The 15000-nt window shown below is 37.7% G+C and overlaps 1 protein-coding gene across 7 annotated transcripts in view; it reads left to right on the top strand.

The window, feature by feature from the left end:
* Positions 1-15000, top strand: part of LOC144965286 (calcitonin gene-related peptide type 1 receptor-like) — a 262580-nt gene that overhangs the window by 244993 nt on the left and 2587 nt on the right. For all 7 annotated transcript variants that reach the window (XM_078900471.1, XM_078900473.1, XM_078900477.1 and 4 more), the window contains 2 exons: positions 10864-10905; positions 14742-14927. In XM_078900471.1, coding sequence (XP_078756597.1) covers positions 10864-10905; positions 14742-14927 — 228 coding nt within the window. The remainder of the gene's footprint in view (positions 1-10863; positions 10906-14741; positions 14928-15000) is intronic.

Below are 15000 nucleotides of genomic sequence, written 5' to 3'. Positions count from 1 at the left end.
TCCATAGAGGGACTCAACAACTCCCTCTCTCTCTCTCTCTCTCTCTCTCTCTCTCTCTCTCTCTCTCTCTCTCTCTCTCTCTATCTATCTATCTATCTATCTCTCCATTTGTCTCCTCTCTCACTAACTCTCTCTCTCTTTATCTTTCTCCTCTCCCACTTACAACCTCTCTCTCTCTATCTTTATCTCTCTCTTTCATTCTCTCTCTCTCTCTCCCTCTCTCTCTCTTTCTCCTTATTCACTAACTCTCTCTTTCTCATCTCTCACTCCCTATCTCTGTCTCCTCTCTCACTAACAGACTCTCTCTCTCTCTCTCTCTCTCTCTCTCTCTCTCTTTCTTCTCTTCCACAAACAATCTCTCTTTCTCTCTTTCTCTCTTTCTCCTCTCTCACTGACTCTCTCTTTCTCTTCTCTCATTAACTCTCTCTCTTTCTTTCTTTCTTCTCTCTCACGAACTCTCTCTCTCTCTCTCTCTCTCTCTCTCTCTCTCTCTCTCTCCAAATTCCCTTTCTCTCTCTCTCTCTTTCTCCTCTCTCACTGACTCTCTCTCTCTCTATCTTTTTCTTTCTTTCTTTCTTCTCTCTCTCTCTCTCTCTCTCTCCTTATCACAAATTCTCTCTCTTTCTCCTCTCTCACTAACTCCCTCTCTCTGTTTCCTCCCTCACTCTCTCCTCTCTTTCTCGTCTCTCTCTCTCTCTCTCTCTCTCTCCTTATCACAAACTCCCTCTCTCTTTCTCCTCTCTCACTAACTCCCTCTATCTGTTTCCTCCCTCTCTCTCTCCTCTCTTTCTCGTCTCGTCTCTCTCTCTCTCTCTCTCTCTCTCTCTCTCTCTCTCTCTCTCTGAAAAATGGCAAAACTGCTGGCAGTAATGAGTTATAACACGACATGATTACTAACTTTGAACCAGAAACAATAAACTGGCTGGCAAATACTATGACAGACATAATTGACAAGGGCACATATCCACAAATTTGGAAACATGCCAAAGTAATAGCCATATTAAATCCAGACAAACCAATGACTGAACCATCCAGCTACAGACCAATATCTTTACTTTGTTGCTTATACAAGCTCCTGGAAAGAATTGTACTAGAGTGAATCAACCCATTTGTAAATCCCTGCATACCACCAGAACAAGCGGGCTTTAGACTACAAAGAATCAGACGTGAACAGGTCCTTGCACTGACCTCATACATTGAAGCAGGCTTTGAGAGAGAAAAAAGCCCAGAAAACTGGTGCAGTCCTAATAGACTTATAACTGCAGCCCATGAATCTGTTTGGATAGGCGGACGATGTTAAAACTTTCAAAAATGATTCCCTGTTGAAAGACGCTTAAACTGCTGTCTACCATGACTGGACAAGACAATGTCATGTCATATTGGGGGAAACAAAAGCAAAATATCAAAAGTTAAAAACAGGGCACCACAAGGTTCAGTTTTAACACAACTTTCTTCAATATTTATATCTCTGACATGCCAAACTTCCAAGTACTCAAACTTGGATGCCTTGACGACTGGGCCTTAGCCTATCAATCGAAAAACTGTAAAGAGATTAAAGAAGTTTAACTCAAAGACACCTCCCGCCTGAAACAATACTTGGATAGGTGGTACCTAAAACTGAACACCACCAAATCAGTATCCACAATCTTCCACTTGAATAATCGAGAAGCAACAAAGGAATTGAAAATCATAGTTGGTAACTCAATACTACCTTCAAACCCCAATCCTAAATACCTAACATTTGACAGACAGCTGATTACCGAAAACATTGAGGGAACTGCAAAGAGAATCGCAAGAAGAAACAGCCTGCTGAGAAAACTCACAACTACCACCTGGGGAGCCTCACCACAGGTACTGAGAATGTCTGCTTTGGCACTGTGCTACTATGTGTGAGAATGCCTTTTGGATGAGGAGCCCACATGTAAGCCGCATTGACATCCGATGAAGAGAATCAATGAGAATAATAACAGGATGTCTCAAGTCAACTCCAACTCAGTGGCTCCCAACACTGAGCGGCATTGCATCGCCAAGTCTCAGACAAGACGTTAATCAAAGGATATATGCAAGAATTGATGAAGCCACGGATAACACTCCTATACAAATAATCATAAAGGGAGCACCTTCAACAACAACCACTCAAATCAAGAAGACCTTTCCACTTAACAAAAATGGTAGACTTAAGAGTGAAAGAGAACTGGAGAGAAATGTGGAACAGGGAAACACCAAAAGGAGGATACATCATAAAAGATCCCATCAAAAGAATGTCTGCATTCCAAAATGCAAGGAAATACTGGGTTTTCTCAAATCGCCTTAACAGGACATGGCAGAACTGCATCAAATATGTGCAGATGGAAAAGTGGAAACAGTGATGCCTGTGAAAGTGCCGGGCAGCTCCAGAGACCAGCAATCACAGCGTCCTCCACTGTCCAGTAACGAGAACTGTAGGTGGCTATGAAAAAGTTCTTAGGGCGGAGGAAGACTTCCCAAGATGGGTTGAGGAAATGAATTTGGAGTTGCAGCTATACGCTACCACTACTCCTCTCTCTTTCTCTCTCTCTCTCTTGCTCCTCTCTTACTAACTCTCTCTCCCCTCGCTAACCAAATATCTCTCTCCCTTCCTCCTCTCTCAACCAACTCTCTCTCTTTCTCTCTTCTCTCTCACTAACTCTTTATCTCTCACTCTCGCGTTCTCCTCTCTCACTAAATCTCTCTCACTCTTTCTCTTCTCTCTCTCTCTCTCTCTTTTTCTCCTTTCTAACTCTCTCTCTCTCTGCCTCCTCTCTCTCTCTCTCTCTCTCTCTCTCTCTCTCTCTTTCCCTATGATGAGATCTATGCATACGAGGTGAAAATTACATTTCAGAGCAATGATCAGGATTGCTTTCCTTAATCATCAAAACGCAGATTCAATCAAGTAATAGACTTATCAAGTTCATTGGTGGCCAAAGGAAAAAAAAAACCGTCTCATAATCCAGAGCTTGACCCATCCCTTAAGTTGTGATGTCTTATCCTGTAATTGATACTGGCAGGTAGGGAATTTCAAGACTTGGATTAAGTGTTACCCAATTGTCTTTCACAATCAATCTTGAACGTTAAAAGTCGAATTTTACAAGATTGTAACACAATATTGCATCAAAGTCATTGTAGAATCTCATACAATGTCACATTACGGTCTTCCAGTTGATCTAACTCTCATTTCCAACCCCATCTTTTTCACTGCTCTAAGACCGTAAAGTCAGTCAAGGCCATTGAGCTCGCCATTGTAACCACGGTGGCATAATTCTATGCCTGCCCAAACGCCTTATTGCTAGATACGGTTTTTGGGCAGTCAACTTTACCTTTGCAATTCCACCTTTTCGTCAGGCGGTAAAACGGTAGTTACTGTTAAGGCTTTTGGGCAGTGGCTGATAGGCACTGTTTAAAGAATCTTATAGCCGTATTTCAAGCTACGGCTTTTGGGCAGTCACATTATTTGTCTAAAAACGTTACGGTGTTCGGGTTTTAATTAATAAAAATTAATTAATTAATATTTTTGCATATTTTTTTTTGTAGAAATAAACCTTACTCCAAACCAAGTTGATTTATGTAAAAAACGAAAAATTGAAATTTTTGACGTTACGGCCTTTGCGCAGGCACCCCTCGTTATATCTACATCTATGGTTATCAGTGACTGTTTGAGTGATAAATGATTCACCCTTCACGAATTGCTAAGCGTTAACCAATCGGAATATTCGCTGTATTTAGCTCTGATGTACAGACTCTCTGTACCATTTCCTGTAGCATATAAACACACACCCCATTGAGTGTGAATTATGCTATAATCTCATAGTGCGAGTCCCGGGTTAATTAATTGTATTGTATTGTATGAACAATATTAGTAAAGTAAACAAAATATCAATAAAAGTGTTTAAAAATACCCAAACAACAAATCACCCGAGGGATACATACATAATATTACCGCGTCAGAAATAGAACGATTGGAATGTTTCTTAGACTAGTTTCGTCAAGTTATACGATAATTGACGCATTTTTCAATATTATATGTGCTGTGTATTGATTAAATAACCCGTGACTCGTATTATGAGATTATAGTTTTTAAAAAGGAATCTATGCCATTAGCTTGACACGCTAAGCAACAAGATATCACGTGACCAATAGGCACGAACCAACAATTGCACACACTGTGATGCCGGCAATGTACCCAAGGGTATGATACTTTACAGCCATTATTCAGCCGAGGATAGTTGGAAAAGGGTAGAAACAATAATTGAAATATTATTATAAACAGGACATCTATAAGGCAATTTGTATGGCAGGAAATGTAAATTTGGTTTCATACGACTTATTAGAAAAAGAAATTCTTCTTCTAGGTTCCATGCCTGGTCCAGGCTTCGGATACTGCATGAATTATCTCTCTCCATTCCTCCCTGTCTCTTGCTTTTTCAAACAGCTCTTGGATTGTTAGGTTGGTGAAGCCCTTCAGTTGGTCTATGAGTGTTTTTCTTTGTCTCCCCGGGCGCGTTTACCAGGTATTTTTCCACAACTTGCCAGGTATTCCTTCTTATCTTTCCTTACTATGTGTCCGAAAAAGGATAGTTGTCGATCCACTATTAAGGGCATTAGTTTCCTTTGTTGGTATGTTTGTTTTAGCACTTCTTCGTTCGTTTTGTGTGCAGTATACGATATTCTCTGCATCCTTCTCAAGCACCACATTTCAAAAGCTTCAATGTTCTTTTGTGTTTCTGCATTTGTAGTCCAGCTTTCGCATCCGTATAACAAGATTGGCCACACGTAGCACTTCAAGACTCGGAATCTAATCCCGAACGACATCTGTTTGTTTTTCAAAATGTTTCCCAGGTCCATGAAGGCCTGTTTGGCTTGAGTTATTCTTGCTCGTATGTCTCGGTTACATCTTCCATCTGTTGTCACTATTGAACCTAGGTACTTAAAACTTTCTACGTTGGTAAGTTGCTCGCCGTGAATCGTTATATTGCAGGTGTTGTTGTTTTCGGGGTTTTTCTGTATTACCATGCATTCCGTTTTGGTGATATTCACTTCCATTCCCTTGGCTTCACTATCTACTACCACTTTGTCAACAATCTTTTGAAGTTGGATTTCTGATGTTGCAATGAGTACCGTATCGTCTGCGTATCTTATATTATTTATGTTGTGACCTCCCACTTTTATTCCCTCCATATTATTTATGCCCTCATGATTGTTTCTTGGTATAGATTAAACAGATCTGGTGAGGCAACACACCCTTGACGGACTCCTTTCTTAATAGGAATGGAATTTCCTGTAGAGTTTCCGATTTTGATAGATGCCTGCTGGGTGTAGTATAATGTTTGCATGAGTCTGAGGTCTTTCTCATCAGCGCCAATGGAGTGCAGTTGTTTTAGTATTTCTTCGTGGCGTACTCTATCAAAAGCTTTTTTGTAGTCGACAAAACAGAGGTATAGTGGGGTCTGAACCTGTATAGCTCTTTCACTTAAAACACGGAGGAGGTATATTGCGTTCCTTGTCCCTCTGTCAGGTTGGAATCCATATTGTTCTTCTGCGATTTCGGGGTTAATCTTATTCCTTAGCCTGTTGATAATTATACGCAACAGTATTTTGTTGATGTGGCTTATTAAACTTATAGTTCTAAAATTTTCGCATCTGACTGCACCTGCTTTCTTTGGTATTGCTATGAAAATAGAGTTACAGAGATCTTCTGGAATTTTCCCAGTATTGTATATATTGTTGAATAATATGTGAAGTTCATCAATTGCTAGATCTCCTAGGCTTTTTAATACCTCTACAGATATTTCATCAGGGCCTGTTGCTTTACCATCCCTCATTCGTTCCATGGCATGTTCAATTTCACTTTTGGTGATGTTTGGACCGCTTAATGGTTCTTTGAATTTCAGTGGTGGTTCATTTCTATTTGGATCATTGTACAGTTCGCCTATGTATTCTACCCATCGGCTTTCTATATGTTGTTCTTCAAATAGCAGATCCCCTTGTTTGTTTTGGATACAACTTCCTGCTGCTTTGCTTTTCCTTTTCCCTGATAGTTCTTTTAAAAAAGAAATAAAGCATTGTAAAGCGCAATGAGAATTATTTGAACATAAACATTATACAAATATTAATTTCATTTTTCTTGCGCCACCATTAACATCGGATCATGTTGCTCAATAATTATTAGACTTAACACAGAAAAGGATGAAATTGATGCCATTTTTTTAACATTTTAAAAGATTATTATTTTGTAATTTAACTTGAAAAAAAAAAGACCGTGGCAAATACCTTTTATGGGGTATATGGCACTTGTATGGCATGTTCAACAACCCCCTGTTAATCATTGAGCTATCTAAAGTAGTATATATATACTCGTATACGCAGTTTGTTATCATCACAATATGCAAAGCTAGATCGAATTCATAGTCTTGGATCTGGTAATTAATTGCTTTGCCGTGTGGCCATCTACCCGGATAGGGATAATGGTAATTGAAAAGTTGTATAAGGTCCAGATCGACAACTCACGTTTATAGGGGCGTGTTGCAGTTAAAATGATAATATAATGAAGTGCATAAAATACTAACAAATGATACTCTCTCTCAGTCTCTCTCTCTCTCTCTCTCTCTCTCTCTCTCTCTCTCTCTCTCTCTCTCTCCGTCCCAACTTCTGTCTATCTCCCTCTCTCTCTTTATCTCTCCTTCTTTCTCTCTCTCCCTCTCCCTCACATTATCTCCTCTCTCTCTCTCTCTCTCTCTCTCTCTCTCTCTCTCCCTACCTCTCTCTATCCCTCACATACTCTTTCTCTCCTCTCTCTCTCTCTCTCTCTCTCTCTCTCTTATCACACACACAGACATGCAAATGAAACATTCACAATTCTTTTCATGCCAAGTGCAGCGTAACCCATTTTAATATATTAATACTTTCCGAAATGAAATGAAATAGTGTAAATTTGCTGAAGACAGAAAAGCCATTTGTCTTTGTCTGTGTTCTTGTTGTTATTGTTATTGTCCTTGTTGTTGTTGCTGTTGTTGTTGTTGTTGTTGTTGTTGTTGTTGTTGTTGTTGTTGTTCTTCTTCTTCTTCTTCTTCTTCTTCTTCTTCTTCTTCTTCTTCTTCTTCTTCTTCTTCTTCTTCTTGTTATTGTTGTTTTTATTGTTCTTGTTGTTCTTGTTATTTTTGTAGTTGTTGTAGTCTTATATGTCATTTGTGACATCTATTACTTTCGAAGGTACAATATTTTGTGGTGGATAGGTTTATAACTTATAAACTTAAATTAAGCACATCGGACGTGTAACAGCAACAGATAGGCAAGGTACAATACGAATTCATACTATAATATTTTTTTCACACTACCTGTCTGTTTTCCATCACGAATAAAAGTCAGTGATAATTTCAATAGAAATCGAATAATTTGTTATCGAACCAAATAATTCTAAAACATAATAAACTCGATAAAAATATGTAGCGATGAGCGTGTTACCTAGTGTGTGTCTTCTTCTTTCTTTCTTTCTTTCTCTCTTTTTCTACTAATACTACTACTTCTTCTTCTTCTTCTTCTTCTTCTTCTTCTTCTTCTTCTTCTTCTTCTTCTTCGTCATGTAGAAATCTCAACTTGAGGACCGAATTACATTTGATTTTAAAATTAAATCAACAAATTAATTTTTTAAATGAAAAAAATTGAATAATAATATTATGAACTTTGGTGCTTGAGGAGGTTATTGAGTACAAAGTGAGATTGAATGATGAAAAGATCAGGCCTGCCAGATTCTGCTGCTTCAGGAGTGCTGCCGTACTCTGGAAAAACCCATATTTAAAAATTTGGCCAGAAAACTCGTCCTTCAAATATCGATGGATTTAAATTACCCTCATCTTGGCAAAAATACTCTCAAATTGGGATTTCGCGAAGTCCCAGGTTTGAGAGGGTTTTTTTCCCAAGACGAGGGTCATTTAAATTGATTGATATTTGAAGGACGAGTATCCTGGCCAAATTTTTAAATATGTTTTTCCAGAGTATGGCAGAGTGGTAGACAAATCCATAATCTAATATAGAATGGACCAGAATGAATTGAGGTTGGTATTTTGATCTTGATGTGGAAATCGTCAGTTGATAGGCTTGTCTTCTCGTCGGACTATTGAAGTATTCAGAGATTTCAATCAAATACAATATCAAATTAAGTCATCTTGATCAAATAATCACTGTTATCATAAAAGGTAGTTGTTTTTTTTTTTATCACGCGTTGATATATAAAGGCAATTTGAAGGTCTTTATCTATGTAGACATACTAACGTAAATGTGAAAATAAAACGGCTTCGGATGGGAACATTACAGAAAATTGACGTTTCAGGTACATACAAATCGTCAGCAAAACAATAAACAAAGGAACATTGAACGTTTTCAACGTTCATTTGTTTATTGTTTTGCTGACGAATAATTTGTACCCGAAACTTCCATTGTCTGTACTTTTCCCATCCGAAACCTTTCCATATTCACCTTTTCGCTAGTACTATCACGATTCCAGGCTTCAGGCAGCCCCCATCGCTCTATAATCTGTGTGTACACACATGTCCTTATTATTCTATCACCAGCTCCTTTTTCTAATCATAGAAATTTAGTCAACGTACGAGTATGAAAATAGTAGGTCCGGTGAAATCTTATATAAGCAGACAACGATGAACAAAATCTCGTCAACCCGAACGTATTAACCCCCCGTTTTATTACTCCTAAACTAAAAAGCATAAAAATTAATCTTAGCTGCAGTGCAAATCCTACTAAATGTGCTCAAAGCGCTTCACTCAGTAGGTATTCAAACTAGCAGAATCAATTAACATTTTAATTGCACATTTTCTCTTTTCTCGTTTATCCTTGACTAATGACTATGCTTAGATCAAAATAAACAAATTCTTTCTCATACTGTGTCTAAATCAAAATAGCTAAGCAAGTCCCTTGAACTTCGGTTTAGTTGCGGTTTTACTGTAGATCCATGCATCATTAAGCATAGAAAACGAAGGAATGTTCATGCCGTGCGAGCAGCTATTCATATGAACTGGCCGTGGAGCTCTAATTAGCAAAAGACAAATAAATAACCAATGTTGGTACTGTTCAAGGAGCGAGAGGGCCAGACACTTCCATCCCCATACAACCGTTTGCCAATACATTGATATGTTCTTATTATGTGTTGCCATCGATGCCAAAGTAAAGACTTCTTTCTTCGAAAACGGAAAGCTTTTTTTTTTCCCTTTGAACAGAGACAGATTAGTTGTTTCATTATTTTCGTCCTAAGACATTTTCCCTCCTAAGTGACAATGATAGTAATTTTGATTGTAGTGATGATGATGATGATGATGATGATGATGATGATGATGATGATGATGATGATGATGATGATGATGATGGAAGCGGTGGTGGTGGTGGTGTAAATTACAGTGAAAATGATAAGAAGTAGATTGAAGAGAAGGAAGACGATGGTGAGGACTAGGTCATGGAGGAGAAATAGTAAGAGACAGAGTAATAGTAGTAGTAGTAGTAGTAGTAGAAGTAGTAGTAGTAGTAGTAGTAGTAGTAGTAGTAGTAGTAGTAGTAATAGTAATAGTAATAGTAGTAGTAGTAGTAGTAGTAGTAGTAGTAGTAATAGTAGTATTAGTAGTAGTAGTAGTAGTAGTAGTAGTAGTAGTAGTAGTAGTAGTAGTAGTAGTATTAGTAGTAGTAGTAGTAGTAGTAGTAGTAGTAGTAGTAGGAGGAGGAGGAGGAGGAGGAGGAGGAGGAAGAGGGGGAGGAGTTGAGAAGGAAGAGAGGAAAATGTATTGCTTAACGTATAGTACTGTATATTGCTTAGGACGTACTTGAAACGACAGATAAATAGCAATATGGTCAGTTGCTTTTTTCCATCCTCATCATAAATAACACAAAGAGGAGCCCATTTAACCGGACTTTGGTGTCGCTATCGGCAGACGACGTTCAAACAAGCAACAAATGTAACTCGCAATTAAGATTCTGACTTCAGCTTAATTCATTTGTCTGAAAAGCAATTATTTACGGTAAATATGTGCTTATCCAGCTTAAGGAAAAATAAGTGCTTGAACATCGTGTATGGCTACGATGGTTATTTTTATACTCAGTTACAGTAAATCCGTTTACGTTGTATGGATGGCTGCCGACAACACATGTTGATGCTTGGTTTTCTGGTAGCGCAGTGGGCATAGCACTCTGTTCACTTGCAAACAAACGAACCTTATTCAAATCCAAGCGTGCGCTTAAATTTATTTTTCCTTCATGTCTGTTCCGTTCTTCCCCCCCCCCCTCCCCCCCCCCCCCCCCCCCCCCCCCCCCCATCTTCTTCAATTGTTCACTTCTTCTGTATCTTCACTCTCTCCTGCCCTTCCTCTTCATCCCCCTTTTGCATCATCACCATCATCATCATCATCATCATCATCATCATCATCATCATCATCATCATCATCATCATCATCACCTTCATCATCATCAACATCATCGTCATCATCGTCGTCGTCGTCATCATGTCGTCATCGTGATCACCATCAAAAACATTGTCATAATAAAATCTCTCTTTTGCTTATTGAAATTATCTAGACACTACTCCAACATCAGCCATTTTAATCTAGGATCTATTGATGCTATGCGTTTATCCAAAAAACTCATAACATCCACCAGCCGGATATCACGTACCAACACACAAAACTATGTGTAACCTAAAACGTTTATAGTCTGATTGATAGCATAATTTAGTGAGAACTACTCATAAATAAGACTAAAAGCAATAACAAAAAGGTGAGTGGCGTCAATTTCGCTTTATCTATTACAAGCACAAACGATAATACGCGTCTTTTTTTTTATCCCATCCAATTTTAGGGTGCTGTCGTTGCTTTAATCTTCTGCATCTTGAATGGAGAGGTGAGTACATTTACACATCTTTTGAAATGATAACAGAATATTGTACAAGTATTTGTGGTAAGGCCTGGAAATTTCATCCTTAATTTCAATCAGAATGGAACTCGATCTTCCTACTTTTGCCCATCGATTAAAATGCATTGAAGACGCGACCGAATGTGAAGGTGAGCGGCCATTTTCTAAAAATTAATGACTGTCGAACTTCACCTTTTAAAATAATTTCATGCTCTGCACCGAACTGAATTTGTATTGAACTGGTACTTGCTACGTCCGTTAAATAATACAAAGGGAAGTAATACGCAACAATGTCCTCTGTTGACACTTTGAATTAAACTAAAATCTAATTTTAACATCATCTTTCTTAAAATAAATGTATTTGCTCTTCTGATATTTTTATATTTACTGACTTTTATGATGATTTTGTAGGAAACTGCACATCGGGGTGTTATAATAGAGTTTTGACCAACATTAAATATTTCGTAACCTCGGAGAAAGCCCTAGGTCCGAAAATCCAATAAAGGTCAAAAACTCTATATTAACTTTTCTGGTTTTACTGGTTTATTCCTATTATAGACTGCTAAAGGGGTGTTAAAATGCATTGTTACCTTGACTGGTTTATTCCTATTATCATAGACTACTAAAGGGGTGTTATAATGCATTTGTTTTGTTGTTTCTAAACATAAACATTGTACATACCTAGAGGAAATGAATTAGGAGACAGAATTAATTTTTCAGTAACAACACACGCATGCACACACATCACATACACACCAAAGAATAAGAGTGTTCGCGCGCATGTGCACACAAACAAACACACACACACACACACACACACACACACGAGCGCGCGCACGCATTCTAATCTAACTTTGAATTAATGTTGGAGATTTTCAGGCTCTTCTCCTACGCGAGATTGAGTTACGAGTACATGGCTCAAAATTAAATTGAATTGCTCTCCGAGGGCGGCGCGTGTCATGTTGAATGGCTTGAGTACCGGTGAGGAAAGGAGACACCTATGCACTGTACGCTTAATATAATGAGAAGAAGAAACAGGAAGAAGAAAATGTATTTTGGAATATTGAAAGGCTTATTTTAAAGAATTATTACATGTTATATTGAGCCTGGATTGGGTATGTGTTTTATTATGTTAAATAATGTTTGTCATCATTATATTTTTTTTCTTTCATGAATCCGATGAGCTCTGGGTTCCTCGGTTAATAGAGCAGTAAAGTTAGGTGCCCCAAACGTAAACAAAGGTCGAGAAGCACGTGGCAAACCACATGTTCCTGTCTTGACAGCTCACGTTCCAATGTAAATAATAGAAAAAAATAACCTTTAAAATTTGGCTGTTAGGTGGCAAAAGAAACACATATTCATAAATACTCGATCATGCATCAAATAATGTCTAGATATGGATATTTTATGGAACAAAAGGTAAAATTTTCTAAAATTTATCAAAAGTTACAGTCTATCTATTTTTAGACCAGAGCAAATTATTGCGCTGGTGTGAACAAAACGAGAATTATTCGGAGCCTGATTTTCATAATAATTTAGTCTTATATTATTATTTCTGCAACTGTTAGATTTTATGTAAACATATTTTCAATACTGAAAGTGTATTGCCTACAACTCAAACTACAAAATTGGGAGACCTATATTGTGCGTAAATTATTCCGGTCCCTAACGGAAATCACTAGCATCTTGTTATTGTTTACGTTTGGGGCACCTAACTTTACTGCTCTATAGCTTGTACAAGGGAAATAATCGTGTTACATTGAATACTTTTCTAAAATTATTTCAATTACCTTTCTTGAATCTCACTTCGAAATGATAAGATCATATATCTCCTCCACTCCCCCTGATCCCTCATTTTCTTATTATTCAACACCATCACCTTCTTCTTCTTCTTCTTCTTCTTCTTCTTCTTCTTCTTCTTCTTCTTCTTCTTCTTCTTCTTCTTCTTCTTCTTCTTCTTCTTCTGTCTCTTCTTCTTCTTCTTCTTCTTCTTCTTCTTCTTCTTCTTCTTCTTCTTCTTCTTCTTCTTCTTCTTCTTCTTCTTCTTCTTCTTCTTCTTCTTCTTCTTCTTCTCTTCTTCTTCTTCTTCTTTTCTCTTCTTCTTCTTCTTTCTTCTTCTTCTTCTTCTTCTCTTCTTCTCTTCTTCTTCTTCTTCTTCTTCTTCTTCTTCTTCTTCTTCTTCTTCTTCTTCTTCTTCTTCTTCTTCTTCTTCTTCTCTTCTTCTTCTTCTTCTTCTTCTTCTTCTTTTCTTCTTCTTCTTCTTCTTCTTCTTCTTCTTCTTCTTCTTCTTCTTCTTCTTCTTCTTCTTCTTCTTCTTCTTCTTCTTCTTCTTCTTCTTCTTCTTCTTCTTCTTCTTCTTCTTCTTCTTTCTTCTTCTTCTTCTTCTTCTTCTTCTTCTTCTTCTTCTTCTTCTTCTTCTTCTTCTTCTTCTTCTTCTCTTCTTCTTCTTCTTCTTCTTCTTCTTCTTCTTCTTCTTCTTCTTCTTCTTTCTTCTTCTCTTCTTTCTCTCTTCTTCTTCTTTCTTCTTTCTTCTTCTTCTCTTCTTCTTCTTCTTCTTCTTCTTCTTCTTCTTCTTCTTCTCTCTTCTTCTTCTTCTTCTTCTTCTTCTTCTTCTTCTTCTCTCTTCTTCTCTTCTTCTTCTTCTTCTTCTTCTTCTTCTTCTTCTTCTTCTTCTTCTTCTTCTTCTTCTTCTTCTTCTTCTTCTTCTTCTTCTTCTTCTTCTTCTTCTTCTTCTTCTTCTTCTTCTCTTCTTCTTCTTCTTCTTCTCTTCTTCTTCTTCTTCTTCTTCTTCTTCTTCTTCTTCTTCTTCTTCTTCTTCTTCTTCTTCTTCTTCTTCTTCTTCTTCTTCTTCTTCTTCTTCTTCTTCTTCTTCTTCTTCTTCTTCTTCTTCTTCTTCTTCTTCTTCTTCTTCTTCTTCTTCTTCTTCTTCTTCTTCTTCTTCTTCTTCTTCTTCTTCTTCTTCTTCTTCTTCTTCTTCTTCTTCTTCTTCTTCTTCTTCTTCTTCTTCTTCTTTCTTCTTCTCTCTTCTTCTTCTTCTTCTTCTTCTTCTTCTTCTTCTTCTTCTTCTTCTTCTTCTCTTCTTCTTCTTCTTCTTCTTCTTCTTCTTCTTCTTCTTCTTCTTCTTCTTCTTCTTCCTTCTTCTTCTTCTTCTTCTTCTTCTTCTCTTCTTTCTTCTCTTCTTCTTCTTCTTCTTCTTCTTCTTCTTCTCTTCTTCTTCTTCTTCTTCTTCTTCTTCTTCTTCTTCTTCTTCTTCTTCTTCTTCTTCTTCTTCTTCTTCTTCTTCTTCTTCTTCTTCTTCTTCTTCTTCTTCTTCTTCTTCTTCTTCTTCTTCTCCTCAATATGGAGGGGGCTGGATATCGGGCAATGTTCTGGCCAGCCAGAATAAAACCATGAAATGATAAGAAAATTACCACTTATTTGATGTCCAGTTAAAAGTTGGGCCTATAATAACGGTTTGATAAGATGTAATATCTGTGTGGTATGACACCCGTCTATCTACTGGAAGGTCCTGGATTCGAATCCCACATACTTGAGTCCTCGAAAAATGCTCTTTACTCACATTCTCTCAACGTATTCGGGCTAAAATGACCGTTAAAAGTTAACAGTGTTGTCTTTGTCTGAAAAAAAAAAATTGTAACTCGCCCATCAGGCGTCATATTAAGTGTTGCTGTTGGCTGGGGATCCTTTGTAAATCGCGTTGAGTGTGTTTATTGGATATTGCGCTATATAAATGCTCAGTTCGTAGCAATAGAGCAATACTTGACGCTAACTCGAATACATTGTTTTAAAGATCGATGTTCATATCCATAATATTCATTGCACAGGTGTTGGCTGCTCTGAAAAGGCGTTGGAAGCAATGGCGTCATCTTCACGATCCAACATTCACTGGACGTCCAGCCACTAGTACCACAATGGCGATGACCCTTGACGAAACGACCACCATGGCTGACCCAATATACAGGAATGGGAAGGGGGTCAATAAGACAGGATGGACGAAAAACGCCGATGGGGTGAGTTGGGAAGATATTATGTAGACAGTAAACAGCATGGTAGATATCTGATTGGTTTATTGGTGATTTGTGT

Source organism: Berghia stephanieae, chromosome 2 (assembly GCF_034508935.2).
Source record: "Berghia stephanieae isolate SIO BIC M18660-M18661 chromosome 2, UCSD_Bste_1.3, whole genome shotgun sequence".
Lineage (NCBI taxonomy): Eukaryota > Metazoa > Mollusca > Gastropoda > Nudibranchia > Aeolidiidae > Berghia > Berghia stephanieae.
The sequence above is the reverse complement of the archived record's forward strand: the minus strand, read 5'-3'. Positions and strand labels throughout refer to the sequence as shown.